Source organism: Thalassophryne amazonica, chromosome 13, assembly GCF_902500255.1.
Source record: "Thalassophryne amazonica chromosome 13, fThaAma1.1, whole genome shotgun sequence".
Classification (NCBI taxonomy): Eukaryota; Metazoa; Chordata; class Actinopteri; order Batrachoidiformes; family Batrachoididae; genus Thalassophryne; species Thalassophryne amazonica.
In genome coordinates, this window is record NC_047115.1 from 87,746,695 (window position 1) to 87,765,843 (window position 19,149).

At 43.0% G+C, this 19,149-nt stretch overlaps 1 protein-coding gene across 1 annotated transcript in view; it reads left to right on the top strand.

Moving 5' to 3' along the window:
- The window catches only part of gbf1 (golgi brefeldin A resistant guanine nucleotide exchange factor 1), a 580,908-nt gene that overhangs the window by 504,024 nt on the left and 57,735 nt on the right, over positions 1-19,149 (top strand). The window contains 3 exon segments of the mRNA XM_034185226.1: positions 16,930-17,130; positions 17,133-17,149; positions 18,590-18,740. Of these exon segments, the coding sequence (XP_034041117.1) occupies positions 16,930-17,130; positions 17,133-17,149; positions 18,590-18,740 (369 nt within the window).

The following is a 19,149-nucleotide window of genomic DNA, read 5'->3' on the forward strand; positions in this document are numbered from 1 at the left end:
AAGTGGCAGTGGGATATCTGTTTTTTACCGTGATATCACCAGACAGCAAACTGGACTGGACTCACAACACCGACGCCCTGTACAAAAAAGGCCCGAGTCGCCTCCACCTCCTGAGGAGACTGAGATCCTTTGGAGTGAGCAGGCCTCTGCTTAAGACCTTCTACGAGTCTGTTGTAGCCTCTGCTCTCCTCTATGCTGTCGTCTGTTGGGCCCCAGGCAGCACAGAGCGGGAGAAAAAGAGACTGAATAAGCTGGTCAGGAAGTCCAGCTCTGTCCTGGGCTGTCCTCTGGAGTCTCTGGAGGAGGTGGCTGAGAGGAGGGTGTTAGCCAAGTTCAAATCCATCATGGACAGCTCCTCTCACCCTCTGCACCGGACTGTAGTGGAGCTGAACAGCTCGTTCAGTGAGAGGCTGAGGCACCCTCAGTGCAAGAAGGAACGATACAACAGGTCGTACAGTAGTGTTCAGAATAATTGTAGTGTAGTGTAGTTACATGGTTACTGTAGTACCAGTAGATTCAGTAGATTCTCACAAATCCAACAAGACCAAGCATTCATGATATTCACACTCTTAAGGCTATGAAATTGGGCTATTAGTAAAAAATGTAGAAAAAGGAGTGTTCACAATAATAGTAGTGTGGCATTGAGTCAGTGAGTTCGTCAATTTGTGGAACAAACAGGTGTGAATCAGGTGTCCCCTATTTAAGGATGAAGCCGGCACCTGTTGAACATGCTTTTCTCTTTGAAAGACTGAGGAAAATGGGACGTTCAAGACATTGTTCAGAAGAACAGCGTAGTTTGATTAAAAAGTTGATTGGAGAGGGGAAAACTTACTTACTATAGGCTGTTCATCTACAGTGATCTCCAATGCTTTAAAATGGACAAAAAACCAGAGACGCGTGGATGAAAACGGAAAACAACCATCAAAATGGATAGAAGAATAACCAGAATGGCAAAGGCTCACCAATTGATCAGCTCCAGGATGATCAAAGACAGTCTGGAGTTACTGTATGTGCTGTGACAGAAGACACCTGTGTGAAGCTAATTTATTTGCAAGAATCCCCTGCAAAGTCCCTCTGTTTAAATAAAAGACGTGCAGAAGAGGTTACAATTTGCCAAAGAACACATCAACTGGCCTAAAGAGAAATGGAGGAATATTTTGTGGACTGATGAGAGTAAAATTGTTCTTTTTTGGGTCCAAGGGCCACAGACAGGTTTGTGAGACGACCCCCAAACTCTGAATTCCTTGCAAAGAAAAAACGACGAGAGACAACACCCATCCTCACACAAAGGCTGCTTACAAGCAAATGACGCAATCGACAGCCGTGAAAAAACTCACGCATGCGCACAAAGGTTCAAAGTTGGCTCATGCAAGCACACGATTCAAATCCTCAGGTTTTTGAAAAAAATAAAAAAGGTCGGATACTTTTCTAACAGACCTTGTATATCGAATACCAGGTATCATGGATCAGTTGGATATGTCAAAATACTTGAGAGGTCCATGTTGCCTTATGCTGAGAGGACATGCCTGAAATGGTGTTTCAACAAGACAATGACCCCAAGCACACTAGTAAACGAGGCAAATCTTGGTTCCAAACCAACAAAATAAATGCCTCGCAGATGTGAAGAAATCATGAAAACTGTGGTTATACAACTAAATACTAGTTAGTGATTTACAGGATTGCTAAAAAAGTTAGTTTAATAGTATATAGTATATATCAGAACTTCTCAAAGTGTGGGACGCGCCGTTTGGGGGGGCGCGGAGAGGCATCGATGGGGCGCGTAAACGGACTGGAAATGCACTGCAAAAATGTGCGGAACAGAAATGTTGAACGGTGCAGCAACACGGACCCGTTTTTAGAGCACACCCAAAACTACCGCGCTTCCATGGTTGCACCACGCTGCAGGCAGGGAGGGGGCTCATGATGGAGACATGCAGAGGAGGAGCAAAGCGAAAGACAACAGACGCTGAAAACAGCATACCTTCATCAAAGACTAAGTCATGGAAGTATGATAAAACATATCTTGCTCTCGGATTTACTTCAAGACTCGTCGGAGAAGAAGAGAGACCATTGTGTGTGCTTTGTCTGGAAACACTTGCAGCGGACAGTTTGAAACCGTGTAAGTTAAGAAGACACAGAATCAACACATCCTTCCCATGTCAACAAGCCGCTCGAGTTTTTCCAAAGGAAACTAGAAGACTGCAACAAGCAGCACATGACCTTTACCAAAGTAGCTTCAACTAACAACGCGGCACAACTAGCATCATATAAAGTTGCTTACAGAATCGCTGTCTGCAAGAAACCACACACGATTGCAGAAGAGCTCATTCTCCCCGCAGCTATAGATATGGTCTCTGCTATGATAGACGAGAAAAGCGCTCTGAAACTGAGGTCCATTCCCCTGTCTAATGACACGATTAGCAGGTGCATACGTGACATTTCACATGATTTGGAGGAGCAGCTAACAGAGAAAGTGAGACAGTCCCGTTATGCTTTACAAGTGGACTAAGCCCACAGTAAATATAAAGACTGCCTTCTCATGCGCTATGTTTGCTTTCTCACGCTAGCCTCCCTGAATGAGGATTTACTGTTTGTAAACACCTAACAAACAGGCCACAGCTGACGAAATATTTCAAATCAATAAATGACTATTTGACGAAACACAACATAAAATGGGAGAACTGCTCAGAATCTGCCCAGATGGAGCAAAGGGCGATGGCAGGCGACACAATCGGGGCTGCAGGCACTGATACGCCGAGTGGCACCAAACGCACAGTGTGACGCACTGTATAATACATTGAGAGGCACTTGCATCAAGCAACTGAGCCGTGAATTAACGGAGGTGTTATCTGATGTTGTGACCACAGTTAACGTCATCAAACAAGACCCCTAAAAGCACGCATGTTTCTCTGCACTCTTGGTCCCTTGGTGGATTCTCTACTGACCTCTACTGGTGGTTGGCTCTCACTGTGGTATGTATCACTTCCTGTTCTGGGCACAGCGGTGTTTGCTGTATCGTTAGCTGTTTAATCTGCGTAGTTACATTGATCTAGATAACTAGATAACGATTTATTTCACAGTGTATGCTTCACGTGCCTTAACTAAAGCACTCCCTCTGCTAAATCACCTCTAAATTATTTACACATTATTCACTTTGTGTGTTTTTAGGAATCCGCCAGCTAACCGCAGGTACTAGCTCTTAGCCAGTTTAGCTGGCGGCTTCTCCTGTCTCTCCCGCACTTCTCTGCTCTGGGTGTGAAATGTTTTAGTTATTCCTCGCCGTCCTTTAGCAGTAATGTACGTTGTAAACAGTGTAGCTTATTCGTAGCTTTGGAGGCCAGGCTGGGCGAATTGGAGACTCGGCTCCGCAACCTTGGAAATGCTACAGCTAGCCAGGCCCCTGTAGTCCGTGCGGACCAAGGTAGCTTAGCCGCCGTTAGCTGCCCCCCAGCGGATCCCGAGCAGCCGGGAAAGCAGGCCGGCTGGGTGACTGTGAGGAGAAAGCGTAGTCCTAAACACAAGCCCCCTGGACACCCACCAACCAGTTCCACATCTCTAAACGGTTTTCCCACTCTGGTTATTGCGACTCTGTTTTGAGAAATGTGAAGTTAGCGACACCAGCAACCATAGTCCAATTGTCTTCCGGGGGCCAGAGCAGGGCGACATTGAAGGAAATTTGAAACTGCTGGCTAAGGCTAAGCGTAAATTTGGTAAGATTGTAATTCACGTCGGCAGTAATGACACCTGGTTACGCCAATGGAGGTCACTAAAAACTAATATCGAATCGGTGTGTACCTTTGCTAAAACAATGTCGGACTCTGTAGTTTTCTCTGGGCCCCATCCCCAATCGGACCGGGAGTGACATGTTTAGCCGCATGTTCTCCTTGAATTGCTGGCTGTCTGAGTGGTGTCCAAAAAATGAGGTGGGCTTCATAGATAATTGGCAAAGCTTCTGGGGGAAAACCTGGTCTTGTTAGGAGAGACGGCATCCATCCCACGTTGTGGATGGAGCAGCTCTCATATCTAGAAATCTGCCAATTTTATTAAACCCTCCAAACCGGACTACCCAGGGTGGGACCCAGGAAGCAGAGTTGTAGTCTTACACACCTCTCTGCAGCTTCTCTCTCCCTGCCATCCCCCCATACCCCATCCCCGTAGAGACGGTGCCTGCTCCCAGACACCAACAACCAGTAAAAATCTATTTAAGCATAAAAATCAAAAGAAAAAATAATATAGCACCTTCAACTGCCCCACAGACTAAAACATTAAATGTGGTTTATTAACATTAGGTCTCTCTCTTCTAAGTCCCTGTTAGTAAATGATATAATAATTGATCAACATATTGATTTATTCTGCCTTACAGAAACCTGGTTACAGCAGGATGAATATGTTAGTTTAAATGAGTCAACACCCCCGAGTCACACTAACTGTCAGAATGCTCATAGCACGGGCCGAGGGGGAGGATTAGCAGCAATCTTCCACTCCAGCTTATTAATTAATCAAAAACCCAGACAGAGCATTAATTCATTTGAAAGCTTGACTCTTAGTCTTGTCCATCCAAATTGGAAGTCCCAAAAACCAGTTTATTTGTTGTTATCTATCGTCACACTGGTCGTTTACTGTGAGTTTCTCTGTGAATTTTCAGACCTTTTGTCTGACTTAGTGCTTAGCTCAGATAAGATAATTATAGTGGGCGATTATAGCATCCACATAGATGCTGAGAATGACATCCTCAACACTGCATTTAATCTATTATTAGACTCACTTGGCTTTGCTCAAAATGTAAATGAGTCCACCCACCACTTTAATCATACTTTAGATCTTGTTTTGATTTATGGTATGGAAATTGAAGAATTAACAGTATTCCCTAAAAACCCCCATCTGTCTGATCATTTCTTAATAACATTTACATTTACTTTAATGGACTACCCAGCAGTGGGGAATAAGTTTCATTACAGTAGAAGTCTTTCGGAAAGCGCTGTAACTAGATTTAAGGATATGATTCCTTCTTTATGTTCTCCTATGCCATATACCAACACAGTGCAGAGTAGCTACCTAAACTCTGTGAGTGAGATAGATTATCTCGTCAATAGTTTTACATCCTCATTGAGCACAACTTTGGATGCTGTAGCTCCTCTGAAAAAGAGAGCCTTAAGTCAGAAGTGCCTGACTCCGTGGTATAACTCACAAACTCGCAGCTTAAAGCAGATAACCTGTAAGTTGGAGAGGAAATGGTGTCTCACTAATTTAGAAGATCTTCACTTAGCCTGGAAAAAGAGTCTGTTGCTCTATAAAAAAGCCCTCCGTAAAGCTAGGACATCTTACTACTCATCACTAATTGAAGAAAATAAGAACAACCCCAGGTTTCTTTTGTGCACTGTAGCCAGGCTGACAAAGAGTCAGAGCTCTATTGAGCCGAGTATTCCTTTAACTTTAACTAGTAATGACTTCATAACTTTCTTTGCTAATAAAATTTTAACAATTAGAGAAAAAATTACTCATAACCATCCCAAAGACATATCGTTATCTTTGGCTGCTTTCAGTAATGCTGGTATTTGGTTAGATCTCTTTCTCTCCGATTGTTCTGTCTGAGTTATTTTCATTAGTCACTTCCTCCAAACCCATCAACATGTCTGTTAGACCCCATTCCTACCGGGCTGCTCAAGGAAGCCCTAACATTAATTAATGCTTCAATCTTAAATATGATCAATCTATCTTTATTAGTTGGCTATGTACCTCAGGCTTTTAAGGTGGCAATAATTAACCATTACTTAAAAGCCATCACTTGACCCAGCTATCTTAGCTAATTATAGGCCAATCTCCAACCTTCCTTTTCTCTCAAAATTCTTGAAAGGGTATTTGTAAAACCGCTAACTGATCATCTGCAGAGGAATGGTCTCTTTGAGAGTTTCAGTCAGGTTTCAGAATTCATCATAGTACAGAAACAGTATTAAAGGCACTGCGCTGCGGTGGTTTGAATCATATTTATCTAATAGATTACAATTTGTTCATGTAAATGGGGAGTCTTCTTCACAGACTAAGGTCAGTTATGGAGTTCCTCAAGGTTCTGTGCTAGGACCAATTTTATTCACTTTATACATGCTTCCCTTAGGCAGTATTATTAGAAAGCATTGCTTAAATTTTCATTGTTACGCAGATTATACCAAGCTTTATCTATCCATGAAGCCAGAGGACACACACCAATTAGTTAAACTGCAGGAATGTCTTACAGACATAAAGACATGGATGACTTCTAATTTCCTGCTTTTAAATTCAGATAAAACTGAAGTTATTGTACTTGGCCCCACAAATCTTAGAAACACGGTGTCTAACCAGATCCTTACTCTGGATGGCATTACCATGACCTCTAGTAATACTGTGAGAAATGTGAGAAATCTTAGTCATTTTTGATCAGGATATGTCCTTCAATGCGCATATTAAGCAAATATGTAGGACTGCTTTTTTACATTTGCGCAATATCTCTAAAATTAGAAAGGTCTTGTCTCAGAGTGATGCTGAAAAACTAATTCATGCATTTATTTCCTCTAGGCTGGACTATTGTAATTCATTATTATCAGGTTGTCCTAAAAGTTCCCTGAAAAGCCTTCAGTTAATTCAAAATGCTGCAGCTAGAGTACTGACGGGGACTAAAAGGAGAGAGCATATCTCACCCATATTGGCCTCTCTTCATTGGCTTCTGTTAATTCTAGAATAGAATTTAAAATTCTTCTTCTTACTTATAAGGTTTTGAATAATCAGGTCCCATCTTATCTTAGGGACCTCGTAGTACCATATCACCCCAATAGAGCGCTTCGCTCTCAGACGGCAGGGTTACTTGTAGTTCCTAGGTTTTTAGAGTAGAATGGAGGCAGAGCCTTCAGCTTTCAGGCTCCTCTCCTGTGGAACCAGCTCCCAATTCGGATCAGGGAGACAGACACCCTCTCTACTTTAAGATTAGGCTTAAAACTTTCCTTTTTGCTAAAGCTTATAGTTAGGGCTGGATCAGGTGACCCTGAACCATCTCTTAGTTATGCTGCTATAGACTTAGACTGTTGGGGGGTTCCATGATGCACTGTTTCTTTCTCTTTTTGCTCTGTATGCCACACTCTGCATTTAATCATTAGTGATCGATCTCTGCTCCCCTCCACAGCATGTCTTTTCCTGGTTCTCTCCCTCAGCCCCAACCAGTCCCAGCAGAAGACTGCCCCTCCCTGAGCTGGGTTCTGCTGGAGGTTTCTTCCTGTTAAAAGGGAGTTTTTCCTTCCCACTGTAGCCAAGTGCTTGCTCACAGGGGGTCGTTTTGACCATTGGGGTTTTTCTGTAATTATTGTATGGCTTTTGCCTTGCAATATAAAGTGCCTTGGGGCAACTGTTGTTGTGATTTGGCGCTATATAAATAAAATTGATTTGATTTGTGAAGAGATGGGGGCGGGACTCTCAGCCGTGTTGTTTCACAGTGAGTCCTGCTGGCTCTCCCGAGGCAAAGTGTTGTCTCGAGTGTTTGAACTGAGAGAAGAAATTCGGACTTTCATGGAAGAGCAGCACATGTTTGACCTTGCATCAAAGTTTAAAGATGAGCAGTTTGTAATGAAACTGGCATATCTCAGTGACATTTTTGCAACGTTAAATGACTTAAATCTGCAGCTACAAGGCAAAGAGAAGCATCTCCCTCACCTGGCAGACAGAATTAACAGCTTTTAAAGAAAGCTGGAGATGTGGGGAAAATGCATTGAAAGGGGAAACATTGACTCATTTGAGAACCTAAGTGAGTTTGTAGAAAGCTACCACCTGGATGCTACACCAGTTATGAACTGTTTCAAGGGTCATATCTCTTCTCATGGGGATTTTTTCCAAAAATATTTCCCAGATGACTGTGCTCACTATGACTGGGTGAGAAATCCTTTTCAAGCACAACCACCCACTGGCCTACAATGTAATGAAGAAGAGCAGTTCATTGATTTGACCACTGACTCGAGCTTCAGGCTGAAGTTCACAACACAGACACTGACTGAGTTTTGGATTGAGGTGGCAAATCAGTACCAAGCCATTGCTGAATGGGCCTTAAATATTCTCCTTCCTTTTGCCACTTCATACCTCTGTGAGGCTGGATTCTCAGCTGTTGCCTGCATAAGAACCAAGTACAGGACAACTCTTAACATTGAGCATGAACTTAGAGTGGCTTTGTCATGTATTGAGCCCAGATTTGATGCTATCTGCAGTGGAAAACAGGCCCACTGTAGTCACTGAGATTGAAGGTGCACAGATGTTGTAGGCACTTTATGTTGCAATAATATTACAAATTGTTATTGTGTTCAGACCATTGTTGCACACCTTGTTATGCAATATTATTAATGTAAGTTACATGTTATCTACATGTTATCTATCTTTAAGTTATATGAAGTTTTATTGCTATCTAAAAGCACTTTTTCAGTTTGGTGACACAATAAAAATAAGTTTATTTGAAAAGAGTATTAAAGTTGCTGTTTTATATAAGCCCTGAATTTGCAGGCGGGGCATGGACTATTTTTTCCGCCCAAAGGGGGGCATGGCAAAAAAGGTTTGAGAAGCACTGGTATATATAATATATAATAATAGTTTTGGGTTTGTAGCGTAACAGCAGATGCTACTGTTATTGTGAACACCCCCTTTTCTACTTTTTTTTTTTTTTTTTTACTAATAACCCAATTTCATAGCCGTAAGAGTGTGCATATCATGAATGCTTGGTCTTGTTGGATTTGTGAGAATCTACTGAATCTACTGGTACCTTGTTTCCCATATAACAAATATACTCAAAACCTGGATTAATCTTTTTAGTCACATAGCACTACTATTATTCTGAACACTACTGTACCTCCCTGCTGCTGTCAGACTGTACAATAACACTGTGAAATAACCACATGCAATAATATGTCCACAAATCACGTGCAATATTAATATGTCCACAAATCATGTGCAAGTATGTATGTATGTCTGTCTGTCTATCTGTCTATCTATCTATCTATCTATCTATCTATCTATCTATCTATCTATCTATCTATCTATCTATCTATCTATCTATCTATCTATCTATCTATCTATCTATCTATCTATCTATCTATCTATCTATCTATCTATCTATCTATCTATCTATCTATATGTTATGCATACATATTCTATTTCTATTTCTACCTCATTTCGTATGTCTTGTACTGTTACAAGTATTATTATTATTGCTTATCCTTGCATGCTGTTTGATGAACATTTTCCCCTACTTTCACCCATCTTGTGTGTTTTTAAGAGCTGATGTAACATGTGAGATCAATAAAGTTTATATTATCTTATCATTGAGACCCCGATAATCAATACAGGGATGAAGCGTCTTTATTGTGAAAGTCACAAAAATATCAAGATATAATTTTCTGTCCATATTACATACCCCTCCTCCTAATTCTGCTTCCACTCCATGATTGTACTTCTTCTCTCTGATGTTGTTTCATTTCACATGCCCTCGAACCATCTTCCTTCCTTCTTTTTCCATTCATTTCTTGTTTTGTTACTGCGCTGCAGTGGAAAGGGGATTATAGTTGAGAAATGGCAGTTGTGCGCTTGTGCTTTGTCATGACTGATGTTCCATTCATTTTCTTTGTGCTTCAGGCTATTGGATGTATGATGTCAACACAACTTTACACAGACAAACAAAAACGATAGGTTGATCAAAGCATGAGCCTAAGGCATGGCACCAATCTGTAAGAGATGGTAATAGAAGCAGCAAACCTGCTGCTTTTTTGAGTCCAGATCCTTTTGTTCCAGGTGGATTCAAGACAGTTGTAAAAGGCCCATAGTTTTGAGGTTGTTTTAGGATTAAGCCAATTTTGATTGAAACAATTCATGACGTATTAAACCCAGGGTTTTGCTAGTCACTTCCATTATGTTTATAGATAAGCATTTCCTGCACTGCTTCAGTTATCCATTTTTCTTTGTTGTTTGGTTTTAATATGCCTGCTGCACTAAAGGATGACCCCGAGGAAAGTTTCAATACAGTCCTTTTGTGTTCAGGTAGGTTAGATATTGGTGGATGGTACCACCAACTGTTGTAAATAGCAGAGCAGTGGTGTCCAAACTATTCCAGAAAGGGGCGAAAGGGTGCAGCCACTGACTCCAGCAGGTATTTTGTCCCACGTAATGAACGGCTCCGTGGCGCATCCCTCTGCTTTTTTTCCATGAAAAAAGCTCCTGTAACGGGTGGAATGTGCCGGAAAAAGTGCTGATGTCCACATCTTCTGCCTTTTTGTGAAAGTCAGATGAGATCCCAGATCAGCAAAGCCTTCACATTGGAAATGATCTGGTTGTTTCAGCGGGGTGTGAGCCTGTTGCGCCGCACTCTCAGGAGTTGTGGGCAGTCCTTAAAGCGGCAGTAACACTCCTTAATCTGTTTAATCCCCATAAAATCGTCCCTGAAAGCCATATTAATTTTTCGAATGGTGTCCACCTTGAGGTCTCTCACAGTTTCTGGAAAAAAATTGATGCAGCAAAGCTCCAAATTGTTCAGACATTTATTCGCAATAAAAATCCGCCGAGAGGGGTGGACCACACCTCACTCAAAGCCTGCTCACAGGCGAATGACGCAACCGACAGGCATGAAAAAACTCACGCATGCGCACGAGGGTTCACGCTTGTCTGACGCAATCACACGTGATTCAAATCCATATGGTTTTTTAAAAAAATAAGGTCGGATACTTTTCTAATAGACCTCGTAATTGGCTGTTTTTGACTACTTTTGGTTTTATCTTCATAATTTTCCTTAAACTGTTTACTTTGCCTTGTTTTATGTTTTTTTTTCAGCACAACCTCACCTGTGTGATTTCATAGTTTCTCTTTCATTCTGACATACTGTACCACAGTGAACCTAAATTCATACAAAAACATAAAATCCGAAGAGAAAGTGTTTTTTTTGCTTTTTTTTTTATTGTGAAAACTACAAACATGTTTAACGAACCATTTTTATAACTTAAAATGTAAATATAAATTGTAAATTTCAAAACATATGTACAAATGTACTAAACAACAAAGTTATTTACATTTACTATTTACATTAAATGCAGGAAATCCTGCAGGCATTTTTTATACCAGTTAAAAAACAATTAGATGTCACAATAAGATTTAGAATGTAAATACAATGTAAATTTCAAAAACATATGTACAAATGCATTGCAGGAAATGCTAATGCTAAACTATTTACAAAACAAATGTCAAAATAAGTTGTAGCACAAATTATTTGTGCCACTCAAAAAAAATAAAAATAAAAAATTCCTGTCCAATGCAAGACACAGGGGCCCATGACAGGCCTGACACTTCTACAGTGTGTCACTCCTCCTGTTGTCCACCTCGAGGCAGCGCTGTCACCTCAGTCTGCCTTTGTTGTCTTTTTGTCCAGGATCTGTGCCTGTCGCAATTGCCACAGGAATGTGATTCTGGCTCCTGCTCTGCGGGACACCTGTGTTGTCCGTGCCACAAAACTGACACACCAGCTCCACCATGAAATCTTTGTGTGTCATGGGTTACACTTGCTTGACACTGCTTATCTCATGGTGCAAGATGAATGCATTTGTGGTTGCAATGTCAAGGTACTAGCGAGCAGTCATGTACTAGCGAGCAGTTTTTCTATGGGTGGAGTAATACTGGATAAGCTGGTCGGACAGGTTGAATCCACCCATGTTTTTATTGTAGGCCATGACTGGGGTAGGACAGGGAATGAGCATCCATCCTTCTCCCTTCTCTGCACCATCTCACCTGAAAATGGAGGATATCTGTGGAGCACACAGACACCTCCTGTGTGTCCATCCACTTTACAAATACCAGAGGCCCCTCTCTGATCCATCCATCTCTGATCCTCTTCTACAGTTTTTGTTGAGAGCATTTGCCCTCCCTCTGGGGTATCCTCTTCTGTTCTCCCTGTATGTGCCATATGCTCCAAATTTCATCTTGGCCAGGGCCATGAACAGTTTGGAACTTGAATAAAAATTCTCCATGTAAATGAGTTACCCAGTGCCAGTAAGACAGGATGGCTGTATCGCATTCATGTCCATATCATAAGACAGCCCATGTTCTCTTGTAGGGGTGTAACGATTCATTTTAACAATGATCTGTTTCATGTCATGATTCATGGTTGCCAATATGATTCAAGGATAATATTGGTTACTACTGGGGCAGTATTGGCATCCTCCTCTGTGTTCCAGGAGTCAGAGCTGGGGCGTGTCTCTGCTGCGCCTGTGAGCAGAGACCTGTATCTGAAAACAGAAGCGCATGGCCCAATCCTCTGAGCAGATCTGTCTGCATGTCGATGGATCTGCTTCATCATCAGAATCCTCACTCTACACACGATGACAAAACTACACACTAAATACACTCCACAACAGACTAAATACACACTCCAAACATGGCAAATATCACAAATCTCTCAAATACCAAAATCCTTTGATTGCTGTCTGCTTTTCTCTCCGTCCCGAAATCGCACACAATATTTCTTCCCTTAGCAACCAAATTACGTGGATTGGGGATCTCTGTTTATTGGCTTGAGGTTGTGCATTCTCAACCAATGATAACAAGAAATGCATGTTGTTGTTTTTTTACTTAGTTGCTACGGGCACTGGAGAGACGGAAGAAAAACTTCTGTTCTTGCACATCCTGCATGAACCGCGCACACACCAGTACACCCACATGGGATCTGTGGTCTCTCATGAACCACACGTGGGGTTACTGATTTGTGATTGAGCGCCTTGGGGCAACTGTTTGTTGTGATTTGGTGCTATATAAAAAAAAATTTGATTGATTGATTGTCCAGCTTGTCAACTGACCAGCTTTTAAAAGCTGAGTCAAACCTGGTCACCTCTTTTCCTGAGCTAGTGAACATAAAAGGTCTTTTCAAGCAGGGCCAGGTTCCTCGTGCATTGAGGACCCGATCAATTTTTTGTTTGAATCAGACATTACCACCGCCTGTTCAGCCGAACCACAGTTCATTACGCTCTCGAATTCAGCCTGGTGTGCATCAGCGTAAAAGCCGGCCGCTTCAACTCAGTCAGAAAAGTTGGAATCACAGGCGTGCTCAGCACCCAGTCTGACGTCATCATGGGAGCCACCTATACCCAACGCCACGGAAACCTCATGTGACTCCAACACGCCCTCTTCAGGTTCAAACAGCACCACTCACCACTGCGGTGATGTCATCTGCACAGCCGCTCGGGGAAGCCCCAGCCACTCTCATGTCTCTGCATTCCTCAGGACTGACGTCATCCACCCCCGGTCCGCCTCTGATACCTGCACCCCAGAAATCATGAGCACACAAGCTGCATGCATCAGTTCCAAGTGTAACAACGCCAGTGGAAACCGATGCACCCTCGTTGCCTGACTTCTCTCCAGAGTCCACAATGGCAGAGCCATTGGGAAGGTCATCTCCGCACTCGGTGACACCAGCTACAGCTGACAGATCTGCTTCAGAGAGCGCTGCCTCTGCTTGTGATATAGAATTACTAGAGAGGAACAAGTCAGTTCTAGAATGAGACTGATATACAAGAGAGAAAAATGTGTATTCCAACTATCCACCAAACCAAAGTCATCCATATACTCCTTTATAGTTTTAGCAAACTGAGAAAGCCTTACAGATGTTGGAGAACTGGAACGATCTAAAGACGGGTTTCAAGCAACGTTAAAGTTCCCTTCAATGATGACTGCCGAACTGGCCATTAAATTAGACATCTGTGAAAACAATATATGAAAAAGGTTGAGTCATGTCGCCATTCTCTCTATCAAGGCACACTACCTCCACCTCCCTCGCTGATCACTCATGCGTCTTCTGTTTTTCAAACTCGTGGCTTTTTGGAAATACAAAGCCTTTTTCTTCAGCTCAGAGTGGAGCAGAGACACTGTTTTCAGCTGCTGTCGTTCACAGCACTGTGGCCTGATCTCTGCTGTTTGCGATTTGATACAAAGAAAATGAGAAATATATTTCTTATTACTTTAATTATTGGCTTAAAATAGTAAAACTATGACTTTATAAGCTTGAAATATGATTGAATTGGTACATTTTCAGCAACAATTCAGTTAATTTTTCAGAAATTCTGTGCTGGGCGGCACAGCCAATTTGAACCCGAGAGCTGAGTGGAAAGTTGCAGTACCGAGTGGCGCTCACTGTGGCTAGAACCTTGATACAGTGTGTGTGTGTGTGTGTGTGTGTGTGTGTGTGTGTGTGTGTGTGTGTGTGTGTGTGTGTGTGTGTGTGTGTGTGTGTGTGTGTGTGTGTGTGTGTGTGTACACATACATACACACACACGAGGAGCGATTGAGAAGTTTGAGCCTTACTCAGAAAATGTAGGGCGTGGTGTTATGTGTCGACGCGAGTTGAGGAGCGGACCTGCGTCAGACAGAACCCAGTGCTAAAAATAACCAGAAAGCGGTTCCAACAACAGAAACAATTTATTTTTCACCTGTGCATAATAATGTGTACAAAACTAAAAGAACGTCCTTCTGGTGGAGTGACTGTTGGCACGCTCTTAAGCGCCCAAAAGGATAGAAGCCCGGCGTTCCTGGACCCACTACCACCAGACAAACACCCCCCAGGTGGACACGACAAACTGACTCTCTGTGAAGCAAAGAAGAGGTGAGGTAAGTCAGCAGTTACAACAATATCTTTCAAAAGACACACGCTATCAGCAACACATTCAGGTCTGTATTTTTTAACTTTATGCAAATGAGCAGCTTCTCACAACAAGTGGAGGATCACTTATCCTGCACGCCACAGCAGTGAGAAGCAAACTGCACAATTCCCATCACAATTCCAGTATACTGCGTAACAAAACACCAAGTTACTATCAACAATTAGTCGAACACTTAATCACCTTTAATGTGTGCTGACAGCAAGTGTCCTCACCCTTCCTTGCTTCACGGGCTCGATGTATCAAACCCAGGCGCGGTCCTCAGCGTCTCACAAACGGACATCACAAGGTCAAGTTCCCGGCAGTTCTGCTTGAATCACACATGCCTTAAATGCAGAACGCCATCCAATTATCTGCTTCAGCTGAAAGTCTTTAAGGTTGCATGTGAGTACCAGTCACAGGTGCTACACATGATGTTGATGAGGGTGAGGATTCTTCAGCCAGCACCTTCTCCACAGACAAATCAGTTCTCATGCCACCTGAAGAGCAAAGAAAAGAAAAGAACACCAAAACATCCAGCCACACCCCCCAACACACAACAGTACCCTCCCATCAACGGGAAGCCTCCCGGCGACCGAACAGACCAGGCCCGAGAACAGCACCTCCCTCCGGGGTCCACGTCAGGAAGCAGACAGCACCACGCTCCTAAGGTCCACCACAGACAGCAGGACAGGCACCGCAGCTGGAAGGCCGGCTGGAATCAACAAAAGCCCCAAAACATTCCCCAGTACAATTCAACACACAGAAAAAAACATAAAACCCACCCAAAACCTCCCCAGGGGACCGTCCCATCAAACCCCGGGAAGAAAAGAAAAACTCCCAAACGCAAAAACCCAACACAGCCCCACAAACACAATACAAATGTAAATGCATAAAAGAAAAACAACAAACAACCCCCCCAGAATGACCTGCATAGCCCAACCCCCCCCCCCAGAAGGCCTTCATCGCCAGTTCCAGGAGGAACAGCCAGAACCATAATCCCACAAAGGTCCCCAGGTGTACATGGAGCAAAACGGCGCCCCCCAGGGGACCGTACCATCAACCCCAGGAGGTACCCTCCCCACAACCCCGGAACCCCAGACCCGGTCACACTTGGCTAGTTGGCCCCAAGCCAATTCCCCCCCAGAGAACCGTCCCATCAACCCTGGAGGTGGAACCCGGAAGGAAACAGAACAAAATCAAAAATCAACCCCCGGAGGACTACCAAAAACAACCCCGGGGTGATATAAAACGACCGTAAACCCTGTTACCCTCCCCGGCACCCCGAAAGACCCCGGGTCCCTCCCAGAGCCCCTCGGCGGCTCAACTTTGGCGAACGGCTCAAAACATTAAGCCGGAGAAGGGAACAGGAAAAAACTAACCCAGCTCCAACCCAAGGCGCAGCAGAGAACCGGAAATACGTCCGGTGCCCCAACTCGACCATACCCCAGCCTCTCGGGAGGGGTGGAACTACCGAAATGGCGAACGGCAACAGATCGGCCCACCCCTCCGACTGAGGTAAGTCTCCGCTGCACCACACCCCGGCAACACCAATGACGAACGGTACAAAGGCTCACCGAGGCTGGAGTGGAACCGGGCCCTAACCAAACCAAGAAAAACGCCTCTAACACCCCCCCCCCCCCCCCCCCCCTAGGTGCAGAGGTCTTCTGAGAATGCTCAGCGTGACCAACCTGCACCACCCCACAACCCACAAGACAAACGGTCTTGGGGCAAGTGAGGTTGGGGTTAGGGATGTAGAGAAATAAAAAAAACAACAAAATAAAACGACCCCAACAACCCAAACAGAAAATACCTAAAACACATAAAAAATTAACAATTAAGTGAGCCCAGGCGGACTTCTAACCGCCTAACAATCACTCCACCAAATACGCCTCTGACTCCCCATACAATTATAACCCCTATTTAAAGAAAACAAAACATTTACTCGTGCTAGATTTTTTTTTTTTTTTTATGTGTGTTATTTTGCCTGTCCCAGAACACCTGGAGATACGTCACCATTATTTCTCTTGACGCTTACATGTCGGGGCAATACAGTAATACAGTGGTTCTCCTTCTTTTGCATTCTGAGAAACCAATGCTTCTCAACATTGTGCCCAGTGAGTCAGAACATCACACATTCTTGAGAAATATGGTTCAAGTAGATCACTGAAGATTAAAATCTTACTAATGGGTCAGTTAGTATTATTATGCACAAACATAGTTTGCACATGATAATCTACAGACTGATGGTTTCTTTCCTCAGGTTACCGCAACCATGACAAAAAAAAGAGCCACAAGTATGACTCCTCTAAGTCCAGAATAAGGAAGAAAGCAGGGGGGAGAGAGAAGGACAGTGGAGGTGGCACCAGACGAGGCGGCAGCCGGGCATCCAGCCAGCGTCTCTCACGTTCTCACAGTGATGATGAGGAAGATGAAGGTGTCCCAGCCAGCTACCACACGGTGTCATACAGGTTAGTCAGGACGTAAGTACCGCAGTTCTCTTTACCACAAATGTTTATGTGGTATAGCTGAGAGTTAAACTGTTGAGTTGTGGTGCAAAAAGCCAAAATTAATTGCCCAATTATTGATGGACTCAGTTTTAATCTTTGGTGTTGTTAGGAGGTTCTTGCATTTAAATGGTTTTGGTTCCACAAGCATGATTTCATGCTTCTTTTTTTTTTATCAAACTCACTCGCTCATCTTCAACAACTTACTCAAATTAAGGGTCACAGGGCAGGGCAGGGGGTGGCTGTGAGGGGCTAGAGCCTATCCCAGCAGTCATAGGGCATGAGGCGGGGTACGTCCTGCACAGGACTCGAATTTGTCACAGGGCACGCTTTTTATTTTTAATATTATGTCCGCCAAGAACATAATAAAATCACCTGTGTTTTTTTGTCTGTCTGTCTGTTTGTTAGCAGGATTACATCAAAACTGCTGTATGGATTTTGATGAAATTTTCACCACAACCCATAAAACCCTCATAAAAATTACCCATAAAATTTTGGTTAAATTTTGATACATATTAAGGCATGGAAGACTCCAGTAAATTTTAGAGGTGATTCAAATCCAGATTATTGTTCAAGATTTCACTTTATATATGCTTTGTAGGATTAAGTCAAAACTACTTCACACATTTTGACGAAAGTTTCAACACAGATACATATTAGGCCATGGAAGACTCCATCAAATTGTGGAGGGGATCTGAATCCGTATTCTGGATCAAGATTTCACTTTATATACGCTTTGAAGGATTACGTCAAAACTACTTTACAGATTTTTATGAAATTTTTAACACAGATACATATCAGGCCATAGAAGACTCCATTAAATTTTGAAGGATCCGGATTCTGGTCTGTGTGCCTCACCTGGTGCCTTTCTGCAGCCGTTTTATGATCGCTCAGCACACGAAACACGTTTTACACACACATACAGCTGTTGACAAAAAACATTGTACATTATGTACATCAGCTAAACTATGGAATTTAAGTTCATATAACCAAAGTGTTTGACCATTTTAATAGTGACATACAGAGACACAGTGAGACAGACTCACTGCACAGCATTCCAGGAGTTAGCCCAGTGATTGCGCAATCCAAGGTGAGGCATGGCTGGCTGCTCCCTCACCGCATGTCTCTTCTCAGTATTTGAATGGCAAATGTGAAAATTCAGCGATTTTGAATTAAAAAAAAAAATCTAAACAATTTTATTTTTCATTTTACATTTTTCTTTCCATGATGGCAGATGGTACAGCAGCCTCACTTACCTCCCCTGACCGTCACTAAATGACATGTTGAGATGCTGAAGAGCTTTATATAAAATAATCCCTGTCATTTGCTCTATGGTGTGAAATACATACACAGCAGATGGTTTGTCGCACAGTATGTTAGTGTTGATGTTGTTGTTGGTCTGTGTTAATGGTGCAGTTGTTAGACCTGATGCACACACTGCACACTCGAGCTGCCAGTATCTTCAGCTCCTGGGCCGAGGAACAACAGCATCTGGAGGTTGCAAACAAGAAGATTGAGGCTGATTCTCAGACTTTATGGAGCAGCTGCTGGTGTCCACTTCTGCAAGGTGAGTCTGTGCCTCTTTTCACAGGAAATACAGTGCATCCTGAAAGTGTTCACAGTGCTTCACTTTTTCCACATTCTGTTATATTACAGCCTTATTCCAAAATGAATGAAGTTTTTTCCACAAAACTCAGTGCACAATAACCCATAATGACAATGTGAATATGGTGGTGGTGGTGTTGTTTTTAGTTTTGCAAATTTATTAACCAAAAAAAAAAAAACTAAACTAAGAAATCGCATGTGCATAAGTATTCATAGCCTTTGCCATAAAGCTCAAAATTGAGCTCAGGTGCATCCTGTTTCCACTGATCATCCTTGAGTGTTTCTACAGCTTAATGGAGTCCACCCGGGGTAAATTGAGTTGACTGGACACGATTTGGAAAGACGTACACCTGTCTACATATAAGGTCCCA